At 39.6% G+C, this 27,095-nt stretch overlaps 1 protein-coding gene across 2 annotated transcripts in view; it reads left to right on the forward strand.

Moving 5' to 3' along the window:
- Positions 1–27,095, forward strand: part of DNAH5 (dynein axonemal heavy chain 5) — a 244,307-nt gene that overhangs the window by 109,317 nt on the left and 107,895 nt on the right. For both annotated transcript variants that reach the window (XM_036020259.1, XM_036020258.1), the window contains exons 26-40: positions 308–370; positions 770–1,008; positions 1,718–1,958; positions 4,151–4,350; positions 6,518–6,671; positions 8,158–8,321; positions 11,190–11,346; positions 14,700–14,912; positions 15,668–15,892; positions 17,554–17,726; positions 20,834–21,012; positions 21,392–21,579; positions 21,897–22,091; positions 25,285–25,419; positions 26,276–26,383. In XM_036020259.1, the coding sequence (XP_035876152.1) occupies positions 308–370; positions 770–1,008; positions 1,718–1,958; positions 4,151–4,350; positions 6,518–6,671; positions 8,158–8,321; positions 11,190–11,346; positions 14,700–14,912; positions 15,668–15,892; positions 17,554–17,726; positions 20,834–21,012; positions 21,392–21,579; positions 21,897–22,091; positions 25,285–25,419; positions 26,276–26,383 (2,634 nt within the window). The remainder of the gene's footprint in view (positions 1–307; positions 371–769; positions 1,009–1,717; positions 1,959–4,150; positions 4,351–6,517; positions 6,672–8,157; positions 8,322–11,189; positions 11,347–14,699; positions 14,913–15,667; positions 15,893–17,553; positions 17,727–20,833; positions 21,013–21,391; positions 21,580–21,896; positions 22,092–25,284; positions 25,420–26,275; positions 26,384–27,095) is intronic.

Genomic DNA, 27,095 nt, shown 5'->3' on the forward strand with positions numbered 1-27,095 from the left:
AGGACATCATATGTGCTTCTTATAGAGTGGTTACTAACCTCTGCCTTGATATCTAGGAAGTGAATAGCACCTATTTTTAATTTTCAAAATTTCTTGACATGTGGAAGTTGTGCCGTTAACTGGAGTGAGGCTTGAAAATGTTCCCAAATGAGTTCCTTTCCTGAGTCCTTTTAAAATGAAAAACTGGTTCTTATCATGTATATGACATGAATGAACACTAACTTTGATGCTCAAATACTTTGAGCTCATGGAATTTGTATGCCGATGTGTTATTCTATTTTACAGTTATTTGAACTCTTTATTTCAGAATGGTCCAATGGCCAGTGGCTTGAAACCCCAGGAAGCCAGGGATAGGCTCATCATGTTTCAGGTAACCTTTTCAGTGTCCATGACCTTCTACACAACTGAAACCTTAATGTGTTTTAGGCACATAATTTTCCCCCATGAACAACAAAGGCTTATTGTGGAATATGGTATGTGCTTACATTAAAAAAGTATGATTTGCTATGGTTACAATTAGAATTGGTTTCTGTGAAATTAATTACACTCAGTATTTTTCTCTTTAAAACATTTTTTATTGTGTTTTTTTTCCATTACCATTTAGTCCCTTTACACCCTCTCCCCCTGACAATCACCACACTGTTTTCCATATATGGGCTCAGAGTTCATACATTGATGATTTGCTGATTTGCCAATTTTCTTTTTCCTTTGCCTGTTTGTTCATGTATAAATTATTTTGGTAAGTTTTTCACTTGTGTTTTTTTATTAGAATCAATTTGATAATATCTATCGGAAATACATCACCTATACTGGGGGAGAGGAGCTTTTTGGCCTGCCAGTTACCCAGTATCCTCAGCTTCTCGAAATAAAGAAGCAGCTGAATTTTCTCCAGAAAATATATACTCTGTACAACAGTGTGATAGAAACTGTAAATAGCTACCATGATATCCTGTGGTCAGAAGTGAATATTGAAAAAATCAACAATGAACTTTTAGAGTTCCAGAGCAGGTGAGAAGTTAAATGTTCTACACACTCAGCGCTATTAAACCTCCAATGCTTTCTTATTTGAGTGGCTGTCAAGTTCTCTTTTCACGCGGATGTTTTGCAAGCACGTTATGCTGCATTGCAGTTGTCTGTCTGACACCACCCTTGTCAAATGCTACTTATTCATTACCCCGTGTGTGTACACAGGGAGACAGGCACATCCGTTAAGCTGGGATGCATCTTGTCTGGGGCTTTTCTACAGCTCAGTAGAGCTGATATCTATTTATATTATACTTATCAAACACTCAAAAGTTAATGTTAAATGATTTTCTGGAATAAAAGTAAGAGCCCAGTCATTTCTCTATGTCCTGTTTAATATTGAACCCAGAGATAATGGAGGGTCACTTGTATTTTTTTTTTTTTTTGGTCCCCAGCCAGATACTTTCTCTGCTGTGCTTTGTATTTGGTAGAGAGTTTCAAGACGTGTTTGTAGAATTGAATTGAATCAACAGACACCTCTAGCTTTTAAAATAATGCCCTTTTATCTAGTTAGTTGTTTGGGAGGAGTAATTGTTAGAAAAACATACTAACAGGTATCATCTGACTCATGAGATTTAAAAATGTGATAGGTATTTACAATGACTATTTTTGATAGAAATGCTGGCGGACAATCTTGGACTTGGACTTCTGGGCTCAGATTCGAATGAACTTTCCCGGTGCCTTCCCTTCACAGATGTCGGAAGCTGCCCCGCGCCTCAAAGGACTGGCAGGCCTTTCTGGACCTGAAGAAGACCATCGATGATTTCAGCGAGTGCTGCCCGCTGCTGGAGCGCATGGCCAACAAGGCCGTGGTGGAGAGGCACTGGGGAAGGATTGCTGCTCTCACTGGGCACCGTCTGGATGTGGGGAATGAAGCTTTTAAGCTAAGGAACATCATGGAGGCACCGCTTCTGAAATACAAAGAGGAGATAGAGGTACAGCTGAGAGACAGCATGCTGGGGTGGGGGGCTGGGAGGACCCGTGGAATTCATCTGATAGTGTTCCTTCATTGTGGAATGTTGCATCAGTATACCATGCCAGGACAATTAAAACTCTTTTTTCCCCCTGGTATTCAACTATTAATTCCTTAAGCAAATGTTTATGTGACAGGTTCTGTGCTAAGTGTTGTGGACATAAGGTTGCATCTCTGTATTCATAGTTCATCAGTTCATTTGCTTAATCTAATATTTATACAAAAAAGGCTATAGTTACAAGCTGTGGTGAGTACCATTGAAGGGGAAGTATGATGGCCTATGGAGTCACTGCAATAAAAGGGGCTTGACTTCTCTAGGGGGTGGGAGAAGGGTGATAAAGGTAGGACAGGGTAGGGTTCATGCACAGAACCCACTGTGTAAGGGGAGTGTGCTTGTGTGGTGGCGATGAAAGGCTTAGAAAATGCAAAAAAAGAAAAGAAGACAATGCCAGGCAGAGAGAAAAGCATGTGTGAAGGGTCTGAGGTGTTTGTGGGGGGCCAAAGAAGGCCAGAGCGCCTGGGGTTGGGCTGGGGGAGAGAGGAGATTGCTGAGACAGGGAAGGTGTGGTGGGGCTGGAACAATTAATTGATTTTAGGCTCTGGAGGAATGAGGAGTCATCTGGAATGTGTATTTGGAGCAGCAGATGCCATGGTTAGATTTTCATGTTATGAAGTTCACTCTGGTAGCTGAGCGGAGAAAGGATTAGAGGACGGCAAAGGGGATGATAGGAGAACCATTTGGGAAGTTGTAAGAATATCCAAGGCAAGAGATGATGGTGCGTCGGATGAGTGGCCAGCTAGTGAAGCTGGAGAGGGGAGGAAAGATTAAAGAGATCTCTAGATTGTAAAACTGGGTGGAATTTGGTGCTGGAGGAAACACAGTAGGAGAAACAAGGGGGAGGGGCTAAAGATGGACCCTAGATTCGCTGAGAAATCTAGATGGATGATGGGGGCTTATCACTGAGTTGGGAATATTGGAAGGGAATCAGGTTGAGTGACAACGTACAAAGACTGTGAACTTGATTTTGGGCATGACTTTGATATTACACAAATTGTGTTTGGAGTTCCCTTATGTGTTTAAGTAGAGAAATCCGGTAGGCAAATCAGATGTGGGTCTTGCCTAGAGATATGAAAGGGGCATAGATGAGCTGAGCTAGAGAGGGGGTAGAGCAGTGGGGTGAGGGAGAGCAAGAGCAGGACTTGACTCGTGGTCCGGGAGAAGGTAAGGCTGTGGAGGAGACTGGGAAAGTGCTCAGAGTTGGGAAGAAATCAGGTTTCTGCTAGAGCCTTCTCTCATACTGCATGGATTTGAGTTAAATTGGAGACACGTTAAATTTTGAGTCTGGTTAAAGTTTCAGAACTTAAATGTTTGTTGCATATTTTTGATACCCATTTAAAATTTTCGATATCATTGACATACAACTTTGTGTAAGGTTAAGGTGTATGACATATTGATTTGATACATTCATATTGCAGTTATGTCGCAGTGTTGGAACACCTCTTTTATCACATAATTACCATTTCTTCTAGTGGTGAGGTCAGTTTAGATCTAGTCTTTAGCAACTAGATCTTAGCAAGTTTAACGTTTATAATATAATTTTCTTGTCTACAATCACTTGTGCTGTGTATCACATCTTCTGAACTTATTCATTTACTAGTTGCAAGTTTGTACCCTTAAATATCTCCCATCCCCCCCCCCCCAAGTTCCTGGTAACCACCAATTCACCATTTTTTTAGTTCGATTTTTAAGATTCCACATGTAATGGGTATGATATTGTCTTCCTCTGTGTCTTATCTTACTTAACCTATTGTCCTCAGGGCCCATCCATGTTGTCGTAAATGGCAAGATTTCCTTTTCTCCTGGAGTTGAATAATATTACATTGTTGCATCTTTTTTGTTAACTTTCTGGAATAATTTGGTGGGGATTTTTTTAAAATTATGGCTCGGTTAATTAGTATTATCTCCACCTCCCTCTCTATTTGTGTAAGTACATACACAAATACCATGTATTATATTGCAGCTTAGTTCTGGGAATATGAGTATTTATGGGTACATATGAAGCAGAGTGGAGGTAAGCCCTCCGTTGAACATAGACTATCAGAGAAGGCTGTGTGCCTTTCAGGTGATAAAACGAGAGCTTGCCATTTTAATAGGACATCTGTATCGGCGCTGTAAAAGAGAGAGACATCGAGCAAAAGCTGAAGCAAGTGATTAATGAGTGGGACACCAAAACATTCACGTTTGGCAGCTTTAAAGCCCGCGGAGAACTCCTTCTGCGTGGAGACAGCACCTCGGAAATCATCGCCAACATGGAGGACAGCTTGATGCTGCTGGGCTCCCTGCTGAGCAACAGGTAGGAGGAACTCCATCTTTTTCTGGGATTTAGGAACCATAAGACCAAGCATTTCAGGGAAATCAATGTTTACAAAATGCAACAGTACCCTTCCTACAATGTAGTCCATATTTGCAATACTGATTTTTTACTCAGTTCTTTGGCACAGCATGCATATTACAGTTTTTATTTCATTACCCTGTATTTGTGGAGTGTGTCTGAGACTGTCTGTTAGACAAAGTAACGCAACTGTGCAATTAGCCAAGTGGATCTCGTGGAACATTTCAACTTGGCTGCTGACAAGCCCGCCACACAGCTGACAGCTCAGAAGGCTCTAGCGTCCTGGGGGAAAATTATGCTGGATTTCAACATAATTGTTCTACCTGGAAAAGCTTTTGGCCAACAAGTTTATGGACTAGAAGTGTACATCCTTTCATGACCAAGATAGTGGATTTAATTCATAAAGAAAAGTAAAATGGTACAGGCTGGTACCAGTCTAACACTGTTTGACAGTAACAGCAAAGCTGTCCTGCTTTGGCCTCAGACCCAGGGACTTGCATTTCCTTGGTTCATGGCTTCCCTTTGCTCTTTCTGAAGTAATTCTGCTCACTAGGATCTTCTTTGATATGTGGTAATCACGTAGACTGGATATCAATGAGATACATATTTATTAGTATACTCTCTTTAAAATGCCACTCTTTTTTCAGTGTACACGTGTATGAATAATTAAAAAAATTCTTATTCTTTTCATTTACTGGGTGCATCTAAGTGTTTGAAATACTCTGGAATATAAAATTAGGTTTTAGATTAGGTTCCACTTATAGGTGGGATCATATGATATTTCTCTTTCACCACCTGGCTTATTTCACTTAGCATAATGCTCTCCAGTTCCATCCACGCTGTTGTGAAGGGTCAGAGCTCCTTTCTTTTTGCTTGCACAGTATTCCATTATGTAAATGTACCATAGTTTTTTTTACCTATTCATTTACTGATTCATTTACTTAAATTGCTTCCAGTACTTGGCTATTGTAAATTGTGCTGCTGTGAACATTGGGGTGCATAGGTTCTTTTGAATTGGTGTTTCAGGGTTCTTAGGGTAATACCTGCAGTGGAATTGCTTGGTCAGAAGGCAGTTGTACTTTTAGTTGTCTGAGGAAACCCCATACTGTTTTCCACAGTGGCTGCACCAGGCTGCATTCCCACCAACAGTGCACTAAGGTTCCCTAACAGCAAGCAAGAAAAATATAACCAGAGACAGTGAAATAAAGAACAAACTGACAGTAACCAGTGGGGAAGGGGGAGAGGCTAATGGGGGAAAACAGGGGAAGGGTCATCAAGGAACATATATAAAGGACACATGGACAAAGCCAAAGAGCATAGGATTTAGGGTGGGAGGCAGGGATGGATGGGCCAGGGTGGGGAGCAGTAGTGGGGGGAAAAGAAGACAACTGTACTTGAACAACAATAAAAGATAACATAAAAATACTCCAAAAATTGGTTTTGGAGATTTAGATCATTGGTAACAGTAAGTCTGAACAACTTAGGGGTTGGTGAGATTTAAGGAATTTAGTTACTATTCATACCTAATCAGAATGGGGGACAGATGGAAGATGACACACCCTAAGGAGGGAAAGAAGGCACATATGTAAATTAAGTGAAAATTATTTGTGTGAGGGATGGAGAAACTTGCTTACTCATGACATCAAATTCATAGAGTTGTGTGAGGAATACCCATTCAAGATAAATTTATTGAACAACTACTATGTGCCATGTGCTCTTTATGGTGCTATGAAGAAAGATGAGTAAAACAAAGATCTTTGTTGCCATGGAACTACACAGAAGCTCAGTAGCAAGAACATGACTCTGCTGGCTGCAGCAGCAAGGGCCCGAATTATACTACTGTGGCAGCCTGGGGGAGTGAAACCTCATACCTGCTCTGCTCCTTAGGGGCACGTCTCCCACTGCTCTGTGCTATGGATCAAAAGGGAAAAAGTTAGCTTGACAGTGTCCAACCAATGGTGGTGATTTAATCACTTGGTAGCATCATTTTACAAGCCAGTGACATAATTAGAGTTGTAAAGAAGTAGGTAAAAATTAGGATATTTAAAAACCGTTTTTATTTGAAAAAAACAACAGTAAAATGAAACCATCACAAAACCCTAAAAGCTGAATGTAATTCCTATTATAGGTACAACATGCCATTCAAAGCCCAGATCCAAAAGTGGGTGCAGTTACTTTCCAACTCAACAGACATCATCGAGAACTGGATGATGGTGCAAAACTTGTGGATTTACTTAGAAGCCGTCTTTGTGGGAGGAGATATTGCCAAGCAGCTTCCTAAGGTTTCAGAATTTTTAAAAAAGATCTCATTTTGTGTTTAACTTAGAGAACTAATAACTAATAATTCTTTTAAAAATGTAATTCAACTTCTGTTGAGCCACCACCTCCCCAATTTTTTTTTGTAGTTGCTGTTGAACTGTTTTTCAAAGAGAGAGTAATTATGGAAAAGAAGGGGCGTGAGAATCAAAGTGCGAATGCTACAAAGCTGTGAGGTTTTATAGGAAATTGGAGGTTAAAAAAAAGAATGAATCCCTGCATAATTGATACACTTCAGATAATTTGAAGGTAGACTTTGGAACAGTGTAGAATTATGGAGTAGTTATCTTAACAATGGTGGGATAATTTGTTCTTCTACTACTGACAGTTTAAAATAACTCACACTATACAATATATCCAATTATATCTGAACTGTAAAATTGAGGGGTGGAAATCTGTCGGAAAAAAGCTCCCAAACAAAAAGGCCCTCTTCTCAAGTGTTGAGTGTGTTTTTCTCATCAAAGTATAATCATCTCACTAGGTAGATATAGACTGTATTTTGAGATATTAAAAAAATTTTAAAACCTAATCTCAAGGATTCTTATTTAATTACCTTGACTTGTTTGCAAAATTCTAACATTTTAGCTGTACATTTGAGTTTTAGAGGCATGATTATGGTGAGTGATCTCTTGGGTGTCTAGCTTTCTCTTTGGTTCCTTTTCAGTTTAATTGTAGAGGGCAGATCTATTAGCTGATTTATTGTTTGGCTGTCAGTGAATATATGTATACACTGAAATTTTAAGTGTTTATTTACTTATTTTTGTTTTCATATTTCATTGTGTTTTTCTTCTTGATGGGTGGAAAAGAATCTCAAATTGGACTAAGAAGGGAAATTTGCATGTACTACTGTACATGCTGGGAGCTAGGTGGGGTTTCTTGCTCTCATATTTGATGGTACATGCTCATTGAACAAATAAAGTTTTAATGATGAAAATAAAAGTTATTCCTACTTTCTCAAAATAATCTGTGCATTTTGAATTTTTCCCCAAAAACTGTTTTTTAAAAAATTGCAATGTTAACATTATGCTAAAATTAATTGTGTATCCTATTTTTATTATTTTATTTTCTAAATATACAAGCAATTCAATGCTCAGTGTAGCAAATTTGAAAAATGAAAAATTTCTTTCATTTAGAGATAACTAGTGGAGACAATTAGGAATGTCCTTTCTTTCCCAATTGCCCCATATTGTATTATTACTTTTGTATCTGTTTCCTGATTTTAGTTAACATAATGGGGTATGAGGGGTGAGCTAAAGATTCTTATTTAAGAAAGAGGGCAGTAGGTGCAAAAGCCCAAGGAGAACTGAACTGGAACCCACGTGACATTTCAGGCATGTAAAGCTGGGGTATCCAGACTGGTCAGAAATCTGGCTTTAGCAGAAAGTACGTGAAAGGCTCTGTCCTTGAGATCACAGACATGTCCAAGTGTGCTTTCTCACCTCGTTCTCACAGGAAGCCAAACGCTTTTCCAATATCGATAAGTCTTGGGTGAAGATCATGAATCGGGCGCATGAAATGCCAAACGTGGTTCAGTGTTGTGTCGGAGATGAAACTATGGGACAGCTATTACCACACTTGCTGGACCAGTTGGAATTATGCCAGAAATCCCTCACTGGGTAAGTTCACTGCTCTCTGAAGGCTCTCTTAGCATCCTAGAGGTGGAAGGGACCAGAGAAATTAGAGTTAGCCAAGTCGGTTTTCTTTTGCTGAGAATTAACTCATGCCCAACGTTGCACAGATAAAACTGATAGTTTGGAGCCTTATAGTGTCTCCAAGCATTTATTAGATTTGTTTTGATGTTGGAAGTATAGCATTTAAGACACCTTTCATTACTGGGACCAGATCTTGCAAACGTTCTCATGCAGTTCTCGCTTGTAAAAAATAATGCACCTATTTTTTTGGTATCCTTCTTGAAAAAATATCTGAAGAACCAGCAGATTTCATTACACTGAACCAAGAACAGCTTGAACAATTTGTAGTGTGCACAAAGAGTCAAGATTATATGGAAATAAGATCAGTATGCAGAACACTCTTATGTATATGGAGGCTGCGTGAATTCCGAGAGTAATAAAAAGTTTTCTTTTTTTCCCCTTTGGAGAGTCAGGATAAAATTGTGGAAATAGAAATATGTTAATTAATACTATTGTAGAAACATTTATCTACACATGCTTTTATTTTATTTTTTACTTTTTATTGAGTTCTAATTGACATATAACATTATATTAGTTTCAGGTGTACAGCATAATGATATGCTGTTTATATCAGCATATCCTGTTTATATATTGCAAAATGATCACCACAATAAGTCTAGGTAACATCCATCACTGTCCGTAGTTACAATGTTTTTCTTGTGATGAGAACTTTTAAAGTCTACTTTTAGCAACTTTCAAATATGTAATACATATCATTAACTATAGTTACCATAATATACATTTCATTTCCAGGAATTATTTTATAAATGAAATACACAGACTTTTAAACATCACCCCTTCTAAAACTGTTAATCTCTTCAGAATTGTCAGTATGTATGGAGAAGCTTTGGGTAAACTTTTGATTATTGTATTGGTCAGGGTTCCCTAGAGACACAGAACTGCGAGGATATACACACACACACTCAAGATTATTATGGACACATTCTACTGTGTCATTTGATAATATGTAATTATTTTATAACTCCTCAGAGAAAAAGTCTACCCTGAAATTAGTCACACTTATTACTGAGCTCCCCTTGGCTTTTGCACTTGGTACCAAGGACAAGTTATGAGACAAAATATGCAAGCCCAGTATAAACACTTGAGTCCTAATGTTTACACAAAAACAAGACCCTCTCACCGATGCTGATGAGGGTCTGCACAGATGGAAGGGGTCAGGAATAAGTTGTCTCCTCTACTTTGAAACAGAGGTCTGGTTGTTATTGTCTGCGTGCCTCCCTCCATCTTGGTCTGGACGGATAGAAAACGTGACCTGGCTCATGAGCAGTACCAGACTAGGCAAGTGACGGTTAGGAATTGGCAAGGAAGTTAATAAGAATAAAAGTCAAAGTTATATAAATAAGAAGGATTAGGGTATTCAAAACGATAACGTTAACATTTAAAGTAAGGAATGTAAAAAGCTAGTGCAAACAAAATAAAACATTGTAAGCATTAAAGTAAGACTTCAAGAAAATGAGGGGGTATGTAAGAGGAGACTCTTTGGGCAGCCTCTGCTTTTTATCCTTCTCCCTCTCTGAGGCCAGATTTTGTGTTTTTTCACATAGTCAAAGTGAATACATCCAAACTGCCCAGAGACTACTAGCTCATAATGTATATTTTACTAAATATTCTGTGAGACTCGAAGGGGAAGATGGCAACACACACAGCAAGCTCACCCACTGTCAGCACTCGAGACCTGCCCATTTCCTTCCCAAGTTCCTCACTACCACTGGCCTCTCCCTAGATGACCTTCCCTTCCTTGCCTCTCTCAGAGCCTGAGAAAATCCTTCTCTTTTGTGCTGAGGAATTTAGCTCTGACCCTCATCCTGGACACCCCACTGGGCAAAAGTCCAGCGGTTGATTAAATACGGACTAACAAAGTTCCCCGTTTATGCCCCTGAGGTTGCCACCCGGCTTCCGCTTCTCATGCAGATAGTCTTTTAGTAAAAACACTAAGAAGAGAATTCTGTTTCTATGAAATAAAAATAATTCTCTCATTATTTTATATAGGAGACATAAATAATACAAATAAAAATAAGAAATAAATGATATTGAATACAAATGAAAGACTAGAAATAAAAAAAAAACCCCAGAGTTTAAAAGTATGGTAGGATTTCAAAAAGAAACTGCAATTAAAACTGCATTAATTATATCAAAATGTGCTGGAAAATGAAGATACAGAAGCATAGGTATGAGAGAGAAGAACAGAAAAAATACCCATAACATAAGGAATTATCATAAAATAAAGTAAATGGAGAAACGGAAGTGCGGTTGGAAGCAGGGCAATGATGGCAACACTGACCGGGTCTCTGTAACTCTGGGAAGCAGAGAGCAGAGCCAAGGCCTTTTGCTGAGCTCATTTGTAGCTGGATTTTGCTTCTTCTTCGGTGATGGATTCATTGGATTTTTAAAGATGCCGTTCCGTGAATGCAGCACCCTTTACCTGACAGTGCTGTGTTTCCAAATAAAACAAAACAAACACGTCCTGTGTGTATTTTTCCCATTTTCTACAAGAAAGCATACGATTTTTTAGATTAAGTCAAATGCATACAGTGCAGTTGTGAAGAATGAAGAAATTCTTCCAGCAGTTCTGGCAAGGGAAATTGTTTCCCTATCGGAATGTGGAATACTCCCTGGCAGAACCAGTAAGGACAGCAAAACCAGAACACTGAACGGGATGTAGGAAGTTCAGAGTGTCTCAAAATTTTTCCCTCTTTTCCCACCCAGAATAATTTATGTCTAGAGTCTTGCTTTGTGTGTTTACAACATTTTATCTTTTCCCTTCCCACTTAGATACTTGGAGAGAAAACGACTTTGCTTTCCTCGCTTCTTCTTCGTCTCAGACCCGGCCCTGCTGGAGATTCTGGGGCAGGCCTCGGACCCGCACACTATACAGGCCCATTTGCTGAATGTGTTTGACAACATTAAAACTGTCAAGTTCCATGAAAAGGTTTGCCTAATTCTAATCACTGGCCAGCAGTGGCTATATCTTAGGATCTATGCAGTCTTGATTAAATGGTTCTCCAATGTTGTGTTTACAAAACATTGCTTCCCTGGCCACTAAGTCTAAGCCAGTGACTAAAAGCAAACTTTTGGGCCCAATTTACCTTCAGAACTATGTGATTTAAAAAAAAATATCCAGAATGTACATTTGAATAACAATACTTTAACTATGACAAAGAATGCATTGTCTGTAGCTTTCAGGGTTTTATATGTCAAGTTAACTGTTCAGAAATTCAGTAAAACAAAGAAACCAATTGCTCACAAAATACTGCCTTGACTAAACATAATGCCCACTGTGAGCTGATTGCTTTAATCAAGCTTCAGGCATTTTTGGCATGATGATCTTCCCTGTATTTCATCATGCTTGATTTAAACCTTTTTTTTAACATTCCCAACAACTTTGTAGAATCATGGAGTTAATGGGTCCCGAGAAAGATAATTCAATGTGAGGGAGACCACATTTCTACAGGTGCTGGGGACATTGTCTAATCCAGAGGTGTCCAACATTTTAGTGTCTCTGGGCCACACTGGAGGAAGAAGAGTTGTCTTGGGCCACACATTAAATGCACTAACACTAAGAAAAACAAAAAAAATCTCATAATATTTTAAGTAAATTTACAATTTTGCATTGGGCTGCATGCATAGCCCTCCTGGGCTGCACGTGGCCCTCAGGCCATGGGTTGGACGCCCTGTACTCTAATCCATCCCTTCACCCACAATTTCCAGGAAAGTGAGACTACCAGTTTGATGACACGGTCAGTTCCCCTCGAATGCTTCACGCAAACCCGTAGTGCCATTCATTTAGCATCCTGCCATGCGGTCTGCACTTGCTGAGCAACTGCCATGTACCAGATGTCATGCCTGACAACGGGAGTTTACAAAGCCCTGGGAATTCATGATCTGGTGGAGTCTATAGTGTGCAATTAGTGCAGTGGCAGAGAGAAGCCATTGTAAACAGTTAAAAGCCAGCCCTTTAAGTTCAAGCACCTTGCTATGTGCCAGGCATGATGCTAGACCCAGGGTTCCAAGGAACAATATATCCTAAATAGTACTGAAGTTATTTTTATGCACTACAACATTCAAGAGAAATTTGACCAAGTGTTGGTAATTTTTGACTTGCCGTGCTAGTATTGTACACAAGGATCATGAAATGCTTGGCAGGGAGCCCTAACCTGGGTGAACGGGGTATGAGAGAAGGCTTCCTGCAGGAGAATATGGTGGTTGAGCTGATTTTTGAAGGTAAATGAAACATAACCAGGGAGGTGGAGAAGGGACACATGTTCTGGTCATAGGAATGGCAAGGGGAGGTGGGGCAGGAGTGCACGTATAAAGTGTGAGGGAGTGGAGTATATTAGTTTCCCAAGATTGTCCTCGATTGAAACAACAGTAGTTTATTCTCTCCCAGTTCTGGAGGCTAGAATTCCGACTAAGGTGTTGGCAGGGCTGGTTCCCACTGGAGGCTCTGAGGGAGAGTCTGTTCCATGCCTCTTTCCTAGTTTCTGGTGGTGGTTAGAAACCCTTGGTGTCCCTCAGCTTGTGGACACATCACTTCAGTCTCTGCCTTTGTCCTCATATGACATTCTTCCTGTGTATCTGTGTCTAAATGTCCTTCTATTTCTAAGGACACCACTCATTGGATTAGGTAGGGTCCATTATTTTCCAGGACCTCATCTTAACTTAATGATATCTGCAAAGACTGTATCTCCAAATAAGGTCTCAGTCACAGGTACTGGGGCTTAGGGCTTCACCATAGTTTTTTTGGGGGGGGGGTTGGCAGACACAATTTGGCTCACAATAGGAAGTGATGAGCAAAGGGAGAAGGAGGCATGGACCAGATTCCCACAATTCAAGTGCATCACACTATGGAATTTTACTTCATGGGGCATGTGACAGAAGACATGGGAGGTTTTTATGTAAGGCGATGACCTGATTTGTGTTTTGGAAAGATCCTCTGGCTCAGTGTAGGTGGTAGAATAGAGAGGAGCATGGAGACCAGTGTTGGAAGTGACTGCAAAGTCAGGATGGTGGAGGCTGAGCTGCTACAACAAAGCCTGGACCAAGTGGGTGGGTAGAGAAGAAAGGAGGACATGGAAATGGTTTAAAAATCAATATTTGTGTAGGCCTACAGGACGTGTAGGTTGAAAGGGGATTGCATTACCCAAGAAGTGCTTTTTGATGTCCAAATCCTTCTGCTATAGCGCTAGAACTTCATGGTGCTTGGTGAAGCCTCTCACTCTGATTGTGCATTGAACATAACTTAAATTTCCTCATTTTTAGCCTCTGGTCATGGCAATTACTTCTTAAAGTAGCATTCATTGTTTTTGTTTGTTTCTGCCATAATGTATCTACAACCAGTGGCAGATCCTGGTTGTGTGGGTCCTAAATCTCATACAATTATAAATACCAATTTATATTCAGAACCTTGACATGGGCCCATGTAAGTGAGAGACCCTGAAATTTAGTACTCATTGGCTTCATTAATACAGTTCTAAATCTGACATTTAGGACTCAATTCTAATTCTGAGACCAAGGGGACAATATTCCACTTATTAAAGACTAAAAACAATACACATTCACAATTACTTTATAGTTTGTGTTATTTTTTAAATTGGCACGAACAAGCAGAGAAGTGGGTAGAGAAGTAGGGAAGGCACAGTTTTTAATGAGCAGTTTTAGGGAAGAGATTTCGTCTCAGACACATGTCCTCCAAGGTTGCAGGATTGGTGAGTGGCAGAGCACCATTGGAATGGGTACTTGAGAACCCTAAACACCATGCTATACTTAGTATGCTGTACTAGAGGGAAGCTGAAGTGAAATGACCAGATCTGGAGCTGGGATTGAATTAGAAACCGCTGTGAGCATCCAAGAACTCCTGTAAGGAGCACACTGTAGCTTGCAGAAGTAGAGTTACCTTGTTAGGTGTTTGCATTGATCCTATTGGCCAGGATGTTGCTAATGTCAACCTGATAAGCAAGTGTGGATGACAGGCTCTTAGAGAGTTTCATTTCATTTGGGGAAACTAGAGATTTTGGATCATCGCATTTATATTGAATATTTCTCTTAGAAAACAAGTTTTTCCCTCAGAAGTATAGACTACTTAGAATTGATTTAGTATTCCCTTTTAGCTTTCATGGATAACTTCTTCTCTACTGTTTTGAAATTGATTTTATATCATATTTTGACTTTTATGTTATAATCTGTAGCTTAGCTTCTGTAGGAAGGATAACAGTGACATGAGGGCAATGGAGGAATTTATTCTTTATATGAATATAGCTATATTTTTTTTGGCTTCTAACGTAGATCTATGATCGCATTCTGTCAATTTCCTCTCGAGAGGGTGAGACGATTGAATTGGATAAACCCGTGATGGCAGAGGGCAATGTGGAAGTTTGGCTTAATTCTCTCTTGGAGGAATCGAAGTCCTCATTACATCATGTGATTCGCCAGGCAGCAGAAAATATTCAAGAAACAGGTTTCCAACTGATTGAATTCCTTTCTTCCTTCCCTGCTCAGGTCAGTGTATTGAAATTGGAAAGTGTTTTTTACAGAGTAGTCATTTTAGAGCTCATACATTTTCTATTGTAAAGTACACAACTGGCTTCTATTTAACTCTGGACCAATATTAAGATTTTTATAAGAATTTTCTAAATGTAGATAAGCTTAAAGATTTCAACTACAGATTATTTAGTTTTATATATGTATATATACACACACAAATATATATACAACATGTGTGTTGTATATATATTTTGTTTAATTTAGAAGTTTTTTCCTTACTGAATCTCTTTAGTGCAAAAGTCATAAAAGTGTATTGAGTATATGTTTTGCCAAAAAAAGGAGAACTATGTTTCAGCATTAAACTACAGAAAACAATATTTTCTTAGTCATTGTGATCAGTGAAGATTTTGCAAGTATCTATTGCACGTAAACACTGTGTTGGTTTGGGAAAAGCAGGTTTAAGACATACACTTACACACTTCCCCTGTCAGTAACTTAAAATCTAGCTGGGGAGAAATATGACTTAAACAATAAATGACTTAAAATTGTAAGAAAAAACTTGTAGATACATCACAAGGTTATACATATTTAGTCATCAGGTAAACAGTGTGAGTAGCGTTTTCCTAATTTCTGTTATAACATATCAAGTTGATGTAACTGAGGTTGATGACATATCTGCATAATAAGCACAACTATTCACTACATTGTAATTTCTATTTAAATACAATCATGTGCCATATACACTCATGAAGCCCTTTTATTTCCCTTAGGTTGGATTATTAGGAATTCAAATGATATGGACACGGGATTCAGAAGAAGCCCTTAGAAATGCCAAGTTTGATAAAAAAATCATGCAGAAAACCAATCAGTCCTTCTTAGAGCTGCTGAATACACTGATCGACATGACAACCAAAGATCTGAGTTCCATGGAACGAGTTAAATATGAGACTTTGATCACTATTCACGTGCACCAAAGGGATATCTTCGATGACCTGGTAAATGCTTTAGAAGTGCTGTGGCATGTACTGCAAAGCACACACTGGTGACTGTCTGTGATTGCCCACTGGAATTAGTTTGAATGAACTCAACGAAAAGGTTAAATTCAGGCAAAGAAGCATTTTTATGATGAGAGCTTCTTTGTCAGGTTTTCTTTTGTCTTGAGATGAAATTTCATTCATATCCCAATAATCCCTGCTAAGATGTTATTGAAGTAATTCGGCTTTATTTTAAAATTCGTTATGTGATTATTTTAAATACTAAAATGTCATGTAGCATCCTGAAAAGCATTAATTTGTCTTGTGCACCTTTTAGATATTGAAGATTACCAGTTTCTTGCTACAGAATTGATAAGTAGTGTTGCTGGTAGAGCCACTTAGTCCTTCCTTTAAGGCTATTGATAAATCACAGCTTTAACAAGTTTTACTACATTTTATGTCATTGACTGCAAATAGTCTTTTATAATATACTTTGTGACATTCAGGTGTCATACAGATTTTTGCCTTTAAAAGAGAACAGGGAGGAAAAGAGTTTAGTAGCTATTGAAAATAGGAAATGTGAAAAGAAAAGAAATTTGTCCTCTACTATGAAATAGGACATTAGATAAGAGGCAAGACGCTCTTACTTTCATAATAATTTTCTGGATCGTGTCTCACCCCATTATGTAAAGAAGATTATGAAAGATTGGTTTTGATATAATGGAAATAAGGCAGCACATTCAAGCTGTTGTGTGCCAATCTTCTCTCTTAATATTTAAGCACCCTCTTTGCTTCTCTGAGGAATAAAGGGCTCAGGGTAATTTTAATTTTTATTTATCCTCACCTGAGGACTTTTTTTTTTTTTTAAGAGAGGAAGGGAGAGAGGATGGGAGAGAGAGAAACATTGATGTGAGAGAGAATCATTGATTGGTTGCCTCCCATATGAGCGCTGACTGGAGACAGTGTGCACTCAAACTGGGGATTTTATGCACCCAGACTGGGGAGCGAAATCTCAACCTAGATATGTCCCCCAACTGGGAACTGAACCCACAACCTTTTGGTTATGGGATGACACTCTAACCAGCTGAGTCACACTGGACAGGGCCAGGGAATTTTAGGTTTCTTAATTGTCGAAGAAAAAGATTAAAGTGGCTTAAAATTTTGGTTAAAAAATTCGACAAAAGTACTGCTGAGCAATAACCTGCCATTAGGTTTAGAAATGTTGGCCCTCTGTAAATCCCAGGAAAAATAATTAGTGGACTTAAATAAAACCAACAATGTACTTTGTCATAATCACAAGTGATGCCTTTTTTCTCACGAGGCTACTTGGTTCTGTCTTTGGATGCCAAAAGTGTTTTCCATACTCAGTATTTCATGGCTAGAACTGTGGTATCAGGCATTAAGGGTGAGATAAGGGTATTATTAAAATATTTCATGCTGTTTAAATTGGGAAGCTTAATGAGAGGTTTCTCTTGAATTTTTCCACACCCATGTCTTCTAAAGTATCTTTTTTTGTTGGTCAGTGGAGGGGTAGGTTGGACAGCAGCGCAGTTGACATGTCTGAAGGAGTTGGGTAGTCTTTGAGTTAGGCTTACTTAACATTATGGTATACATGAATGCTAACGTGCGTGCTTAATAAATAGGTCTCATCCCAGTTTTGACCTATATGTTTTGCATTTCAGTGTCACATGCATATCAAGAGCCCTACAGACTTTGAATGGTTGAAACAGTGCAGATTTTATTTTAATGAAGATGCTGACAAGATGATGATCCACATCACAGATGTGGCTTTCATATACCAGAACGAATTTTTGGGCTGCACTGACAGGCTTGTCATAACTCCTCTCACAGACAGGTATGGAAGGGCTCTGTGACTCCACAGCCTCTGTCCCCCGCCCCCTAACATCTTTATTCTCAGGAGTTGCTCAGGGGATTTCTGCTTAATGCCTCCTTAGGGGTTATAAGCTCTTTTATTCCAAAGTCTTTGAAATTCAATATTCTTAGCTTTACGTGTGTGTCTTCACATAGGGTTTAGGTTTGTGTTTGAAACAGACTTTGCTTCCTTTGCCTTTAGTCTTATAGAGGCAAAGTTTGAATGATCTCTCTGGACATCAAATGGGCCAGAAAGAGAACTAAGTGCCATGTGTCAATAGGTGCAGATCACATGGGCCTTGAGGGCTGCTTTGGTCACTGTGACACCTGTTGTCGTATAAGGACAAATTAGGTGTTTTTTTTTTAAGATTTTATTTATTTATTTTTAGAGAGGGAAGGGAGGGAGAAAGAGAGAGAGAGAAACATCACTGTGCGGTTGCTGGGCGTCATGGCCTGCAACCCAGGCATGTACCCTGACTAGGGATCGAACCTGTGACACTTTGGTTTGCAGCCTGCCCTCAATCCACTGAGCTACACCAGCCAGGGCAAATAAGGTGGTTTTTTAGCAGGAAAGAAATTGAATGTCAATGCCAGTGTAAAGCATGGGGAAGACATTGGCCTGAGTATCTGGAATTCTTAGATCTGCCCCCTGCCTGTTACTTGCCAGCTGTGTTAGCCAGAGCTGTGGTGCAGGTTCCCTGGACTCAGTTTCCTCATCCCTAAGATGAAGTAGATTATCTCCAAGGGTCCTTCCATGGCTAATACTCTGTAATTCACTTAGTCTAATTTGAACTTGGTGGCATCAGCCACTTGTATATGCTCTGTTCAGGGGTGCACTGAATACTTACTTTGGACACAGTGGCTGTGCATTAAAATCAGTATTTGGCTTAAGTGGAAACTGAAGCTGAGCATCAGCCATTTTCCCAGAATGGACCTCTGGGCTATTAGATTGCAAATACCATCAGACAAAATGTAAAAGTTTGATGTAGTAGCACTGTCATCTTCTAGATTTGCTCCTTCTGTGTGTTCATGATGTTAAAGAAAATGCTTGCTTTCAACTGAGAGTGGAGGATTAGCAAGAGCTTTTATTGTGTATCACTTTAGAATTTTCTCATCTTCATAACTCTTTACATTCCTCCTTACGTCTGGATTGAAGATAATTTATACTGGATGCATCCTTTTGGAGTTTGTTCCCCTTTTTTTGAAGTGGAAAGGTAGATAATCCCAACATATAAAGAGTTCCTTGAGACACCTGAGACTTAAGCACTTCTTTCACCTCTCCTCTCTCCTCAAACCTCCAACACTTCCCTCCCTTTCTCCTTCTCTGCTGAAGGCCTCAGTTTCATTTTATTGAGAAGGTAGATGCTGTTGCAGGAGAGAACCTGTCCTCATTTCCCTGTCACATCTGTGAACCAAGGCACCTGTCCTTACGCTGCCAGCTTTCTCTCCTGGCTCCTGGATATGGTTTGTGCTGCCATCCAAAGCCAACTCTTCAAACCGATGGTTATTTCCTCTCTGAGAGCATCACCAGTTTTCTCTTCCTCCTTGATCATTCACATCAACCTATAAACATGCTGTGTTTGCTTCCAGAAAGAGAGTTCTACCTTGAACCCTCCAGTGTCCTTAGCATTTCTGTGCTCTCATCAAACTTCTGATACATGTGTCATTGTTGCCTTAGGAAGAGTCCCAGCATTTTAGAACCAAAGCTGTTTAAGAATAGGAACCCAGAGCCCTTCTATTTATGTGACAAAATGCACCTAGAGTAAGATGGATGCTTAATACTAATGCTGCTGATGGATTCGGCTAAATTGTGTGTTACTGAGCTCTGGGTCATGGGGTGGGTCATTGTTGACTTGGTACCGAGGTCACTTTCTTTATCTCTAATTCCGGTAGCTATTGGGATAGGAGGAACCAGATGAAAGTGCATAACTGGTTGGACTGGCACAAGCCATTTATTCATCAAATGTTCACAGAGAACCGAGTCCCAGGGTTGAGACAAGTAGCTGGGGGTACAAGTGTGCACCAGACCTGGTTCCTGGTAGCAGGGAGCCCATGGCAGTCTGGTGGCGAGGCAGAAAACACTAACAGAGCCGTGTAAGGGCCACTGCATCACATAAAATTTCCAATCCCATTCATGAATGCTGACATTTCTGAATCAGCAAAGACCCTGGAAAGGAAAGCAGAGATGGGATGGAGCAAGGGTCACACACATAGAGGACACTCTGGGGAGAGTATGTACATGTATGTAAATGTACGCGATTATATGAAGATCCTCGGACAGACCTGTGTTTGTCCTGGAGGGCATGTCTTAGAGATTTATGCCTTAGTATATGCTCCCAGAAATGGATTTAAGATGTGATGATTTAACAATGTGTGATTTAAATCTCATGGGACCATTGGCCCTCTACTATATCAAATTATAAAGTCTCAGATTCAAAAAAAGATTGATCTACTTTAATGGTTCCCAATCTGTTTCCTAGAATACTATTTTTTAGATATGGTAGATCTCAGTGAAGAAGTTGCGTAATTGGTTTTGGAATTGGTATGTACTATTTTTTATTCTTGGTGACTCTCAATATATAGTATCATAGACCCAGAGGCACAGAATCATGGAACAGACTGACAGCTGTAACAGGGGAGGGAGTAGGTGTGGACTGATGGAAAGAAGGTGAAGGGACCAGTCAAAGAACATACACGAAGGACCCATGGGCACGGACAATGGTGTGGGGACTGACTGTGGAAGTGGGGGGCAGGCTGGGTGGAGGGGGGCAAAGGGGAAAAATCGGGACAACTGTAATAGCATAAAAATAAAATGTTAAAAAATAAAACCCAAGTATTCATCTTAAAAAAAGGCCGTTAACTTTTTAAAAGAATTTTCGAACTTAATTGCCCATAGACCATGCCCTCCTCTTTCCTTGGTATCCACAAAGATAACTGTGTTTTAGAATGCAGTTTGGGAAGTGTCATGTAGGGACCATGGACTGGATCTTCGTTTTTTGAATCTTGTGTGGGTTTCATTTCACTGTGCTGTTTCAGAAGTATGTTCTAGAGGCCGGTGCTGTGGTTCTAGCGATGTCTCTCCCCCCCAAGGTGTTATATCACGTTGGCTCAGGCCCTGGGGATGAGCATGGGAGGAGCGCCCGCTGGACCTGCAGGAACTGGCAAAACAGAAACGACCAAGGATATGGGACGATGTCTTGGGAAATATGTGGTGGTTTTCAATTGCTCAGACCAGATGGATTTCCGAGGGCTTGGACGGATTTTTAAAGGTGAAAGTTAAGTTTTGTTTTTTTTTTAATTTGTAGAGAAATTTCAGTGAAGGTGGAATATCTTGTTAAGATGTATTTTTCAATAATTGGCTGCATGTTGGGTACCTTTTTGGAAAATCTGAATCATAGCAGTGTTGGGTGGATCAAATGTCAACGTCCCTGGCCTTTTGTCTTGTTTCTCTATCCCCGCAGGATGGGTGTTTACAGATACAGCACACACTGTGAGCTATTTCGGGGCACTCACGCATGACCTATTTGCTCCACTTTATTTCTGAACTAGCTTATCTCTGGCTTGTGTTGGCAACTGCGTGATGTCCTTTTCCTCGGCTCTCCAAAATTACATTACTAATTGAATTTTTCATTTTATTTCCTGTCTAAGGGCTGGCACAGTCTGGATCCTGGGGTTGTTTTGATGAATTTAACCGTATCGATCTACCAGTCCTCTCAGTTGCAGCCCAGCAAATTTCCATTATTTTGACATGTAAAAAGGAGCATAAAAAATCTTTCATTTTTACTGATGGAGATAAAGTGACCATGAACCCTGAATTTGGACTTTTTCTGACCATGGTAAGGAAGATATGGATTTCTACCTCTTATCACAGTTTTCATACATCTCCTTGGTCACATGTCACCCACTTCCTGTGAATGGAAATTGGGATTTTAATTTTCACTCCAGTTCAAAAGCCTTTGGTGTCAAACAAAGCTCATATTAGTAACTCACCACTTAATCTCTTTAGTGAAAAGGAGGGGGAGATAAGTAAATGGATTCTCTGGTTGTCAGCCCAGATTTGTGGATGTGTACATAACGGACCTTTTAACACCATGCTGACGTGTGCTTGCTGCCTGTGATCACGGCATTCACCCTTGGGTTTTATTTTGTGTAGAATCCTGGCTATGCTGGGCGGCAGGAACTCCCTGAAAACTTGAAGATTAACTTCCGCTCTGTGGCCATGATGGTCCCCGACCGTCAGATTATCATAAGAGTGAAGTTGGCTAGCTGTGGCTTCATTGACAACATCGTTTTGGCCAGGAAGTTTTTCACACTCTACAAGCTGTGTGAGGAGCAGCTTTCTAAGCAGGTGCGGCATTCTGAGGTTTCTGTGTGCTTATGCATGTTTCATGTTTCTACTCAGTAAAAGTCTTTCATTTTGAAGAATTGTAGGCTGGCGTTGTTGACAGGTACTTTATTGATGTAGAGAGTTGTATCATTACAAACATAATTTTATATGCATAGTCTTATTAAGAAGTACATTGAAAGAAATTAATGCATACGGCATAGAAATGAAGTGAACACTATCTGGACTGATTGAAGAGCCAAAGCACTATAGATGTTAGTATTTTCTCTTTATCCCACGTATACATTTATCATAACATGCCTTATATGTCCTCGTGGTTTTCAGGAATCACTGTTATTCACTCTTTTCTCTTTCATGCTCATTCACGTATTTGGCCAAGCTTTGCTATTCGTCTCGCTTATCTGTTGTAACTTCCTTGCCAATTTCCTATACTGTTTAGAGTAGCAGCTTCTGACTTCATGGGATTCCAGAGTTGAGAAGCACAAAATGAATCATTTACTACTTCTGTATTAGTTATCTATTGCTGTGTAATAATGTCACCACAAAATTACTAACTTAAAACAATACATATTTATTATCCTACAATTTCTGTGGGTCAGGCGTCCTGCCACAACTTAGTTGGGCCCTCTGCTTAGGGTCTAACAAGGCTGCAGTTGATGTTGACTGAGGCTGTGGTTTCATCAGATGCTTGACTGGGGAGAGATCTACTCCCGAGCTCACGCATGATGTTGGCAGAATTCTTTTTTTTTTGAGATTCTAAAACTGAGAGATTCAGTTTTTTTCTGACTGCCAGTGGGAGGAGGCCAGTTCCCATAGAGCTTGGTGCCATCCTTTGCCACCTGGTGTCTCCAACATGAGCACACACTTCCTCAAAGTCAGCCAGGGAAAAAGCTTCCAGCAAGATGAGTGCTAGTAATAGGGTGTATTGTCTGTATATGAAGAGGTATTATAAAGTATTGCCTCACACAGTCATGGAAGCTGAGAAGTCCCACGATATGCTATATACAAACTGGAGACTCAGGAAGGCTGGAGATGTAGTTTGAAGGGTTGATGTTGTAGATTCTGGTCCCAGTCTGGAAGAATACTAGGACTGCTGAGGGCAGGAGATTGATATCCCAGCAAAACGATCAGGCAGAGGGGGCAAATCCAGCCTTCCTCCAATCCTCAGTGGTTTGGATGGTGCCACCTACACTGGGGAGGGCCATCTGCTTTACTTAGTCCATCAATTCAAATGCTAATCTCTTTTAGAAACACCCTCACCAGAAATAATGTTTAATCAGCTGTCCAAGCATTTCAGGGACTGGTCATGTTGACACATAAAATTAACCATCACAAACCTTACATAATGTGACCACATAATCATATGTATGTAACCATATGCAACCTGTCACCTTTGCTGAATTCTATTGGTTAGAAGCACATCACAGGTCCTGCATACAATGGTTCGAAGACCAGGAGGCAGGGATTATGTTACAAATGTCTAGAACATAGAAATAAAAATTCCTAAAAGCATATGCTAAATAATATCTTATAATAAACATAAAAATAAAATGTGAATAATATTCCTCACATATATAATACTTTGATCTCTCTACTCACTGTGGCCTCTATTCTAAACTTCTTTGAATCTGTTTGTTATTACTCACAGGTTCATCTAGCTTACATTGTCACTCAAAACTTCTTTCTTTGCAAGTGTTCAATCACAGACAGAGCCTTCTCACCCTGGCCATTGAGTTTTCGTAGTTAGACTGACCCTATTTTTGTCACCATCACTCTTGGTTTCTTCTGCTTGTTGAAGACCTTATTCATTGAATATCTTTCCTCTGTCAAAGAAATCTTTTTTTTACCATGTAGAAAAATTCCCACATCACTAACTCCTGATCTCTTCTCAGTATTTCAGTCTTTCCCCACTCCTACAGACCTTACTCTATTATTTACCTATCCTCCAAATGATTGGTACTAGATGCAACTGCTCCCAGTTATGTTAGCAGATCATTGTTTTTTTTTCTATAGGTATTCTTTATTGTGGTAAAAACATACAACATTAAACTCACCCTCTTAACCATTTTACATGTATAGCTGCATAGAGTTACATACATGCACAAAGCTGGGAAGCAGATCTCCAGAACTTTTTCATCATGCTGCACTGAAGCTCTAGACCCATTGGACAGCCCCTCTCTTTCCCTTGTCCCAGCACCTAGTGATCACCATTCTACTTTCTGTTTGTATGCACTTGACTACTTTAGATACCTCATGTAAGTGAGACCATAGAGGATTTATCTTTCTTTGCCTGGTTTATTTTACTTAGCATAGTGTCCTGAATGCTCATCATGGTATAGCATGTGATGGAATGTACTTCCTTTTTTATGGCTGGATTATATTTCATTATATGTACATTTGTTTTATCCACTTATCACTTGATAGGTATTTGGGTTGCTTCTACCTCTTAGCTATTGTAGATAGTGTTGCTACACGTGTGAGTGTACTCACATCTATTTGAGATCTTGCTTTCAATTCTTCTGCATATATACCCAGAAGTGGGATTACTGGATAATATGGCAGTTCTATTTTTAATTTTTTTGAGGCATTGCCATAGTTTCCATAGTGATTAGACAATTAGTTTTTAGTTATGCACTTTATATGTGGTAAAATTTGGCATGATTGAGTTTTTAAATATATATTAAGGGACTAACAGAGCTGGGGGCTTGGCTGATGATTTGGCCAAGGTAATCCTGGATTGTACCTCTATTCCCTCCTTCTCAACACCCTTGCCTGTTTGCGTATCAGTACATGTATATGTGATGGTCATGACTGAGGTCTCAGGTTCATTCTGGTTCAGAATTTTAGCTTTAGAGATACGAGGACATATTCTTACGGATGATCGATTAAGAAGAAGCTGAAGGGACATGTGTACTCCAAGAGGAAATGTATTCCTTTCTCCCTGTCAGGATGTATCTATTAATTCTGATTTTAGGGCTTAATGCTAATGATGGTACAGGAGAGGACTCTTCTGGAAATTCTCTATTTGCTCAAAAATGTATTGATGAAAATATTTATTGCTTCACTCACTGTACAGGTTTTCTAAAGGAAAATCAGTGTTTATTCATCATGGTGAGCAGGTCTTCTGCCAAATTGGTATAATTTCCATGTGTAAGTTAATATTGAAAATAAGCCTGATATACCTCACATTTTTCAGGTACATTATGATTTTGGTCTGCGTAACATTCTGTCAGTTCTGCGAACACTGGGCGCAGCGAAAAGAGCCAACCCCACGGACACAGAGTCCACGATCGTCATGCGTGTCCTGCGAGACATGAATCTCTCTAAACTGGTAGGATTCGCAGATGGAAATGTTCCACTCGCTCAGATAACAGTTCAACTAACCCAGCACAAATGAGATGTAGAAATATTTATTCAATGAGATCATTTAAAATGCCTAATTATCACATAAAGTGCTAGAGAGCGTAACTTTAAATTACGCTTTTCCAGTTCTTTTTGTAGTGACTTGTGTCTAGTGTAACATAGACCTATTCCAAAAGAATTCAGATGGATCTAAAAAATATCCACGTCAAATTCCTAAATACCTTGAATCATTTTTTTGTGTGTTTTAGAGCTAAAATCTCACCTTTGAAGTCTGTAGAGCCTGGCATAAAATTGTATGTAAATTTTACAAGTGTGTACTAATTTTGGACTCTTGCATTTCAGTTTCATTTGGTAGAAACTGGTAATCAATTGTCCAGCATCAGTGGATGTATAGAGGGTGATAGAATGATATATTTTTATTTCAAAATGAAAGTATGAACCAAGTTCCAGTTCATGAATTTGCTGCTACCTCTCCTTATAAATTCTTTTAAGTTTAAATGAGAAATGTTAGGCTGTGTAACTGCACCCCAAGCTGATTATTTTGTACATAAGAAGGTTGTCATGTAGGCATACTTAATTTCTTTACATTTTCTTCCTTTTTTCCTCTTCTTCCTCACTTTCCTCCCTTTTCTTTTTTAAAAAATAATTTTTAACTTAAAGGAAACATGAGGGAAACATTTCTTAATTTCCAAGAAGATGATATTTTACTGATTAATGGTTATGACAGAGCGATCTGGGCTGTGGCAGGCATCATTAGTTTACCTGCGCATCGCTGTGATTATGCCGAAATTGTTGCTCTGATTTCCTGTTCTTTTCTCTTCAAGATTGATGAGGACGAACCCTTGTTTCTGAGTTTGATTGAAGATCTCTTCCCAAATATTCTTCTGGACAAGGCAGGCTACCCTGAGCTGGAGGTGGCAATTAGTAGACAGGTAATAATACTTCACAGGGCATCAAGTACTGTGTCTGTTTCATGGGAATTTCATGGGAATCACATGGAGCTCCTGCTCCCCAAATCTGTGGGTGCTGAGAACACCACTTAAGGCTGTGATTGCTGTATTTTTATGCTGATGAGAGTATATTTTAATATATTGTTGCTAATGAATGTAGTAATATAAAATACATACGTTTAATTTCAATAAAAATGCCATGTAATTTGTGTAGTAGTGATTTCTGCTATTTATATACAAGGACTAGTTGATTAATATTTTCAGGGAATATAGGAAAACAAACCTCAGAATGTTTAAATGTTATTATTTGGTGGCCTAGGACCTAGTGCGGAGGGACTACTGATTTGAGAGAGGCAGTGGCACTCCAGGGACAGAGCTCTTCCTGCCAACTCACAACCACACACCCGGCTGACCCTGCGCTCGTGGTCTGGCTATTGGTGGAAACCCTTCAACACCTGATTCCAGAACGATGTGTGATAGGCCAGCAGGGGCTGGTGGGCTGCCTTGCCTGTGCGGAGTGGCTCTGTCGGTGTCACTTGTAGTGATCTCATGTGGCTCCTCACTGTCATTTTTTTCTTTCCCTCATGATCACTGTGATCCTTTCCTTGGGCTCTGGGGTAATCTGTACCAATAGGTGTCTGGATTTCCCACAACACTTGGTGCAGCTTTAACGTTTTGTAGTCTCCTAGGAACG

This window comes from Phyllostomus discolor, chromosome 3 (assembly GCF_004126475.2).
Source record: "Phyllostomus discolor isolate MPI-MPIP mPhyDis1 chromosome 3, mPhyDis1.pri.v3, whole genome shotgun sequence".
Taxonomy (NCBI): domain Eukaryota; kingdom Metazoa; phylum Chordata; class Mammalia; order Chiroptera; family Phyllostomidae; genus Phyllostomus; species Phyllostomus discolor.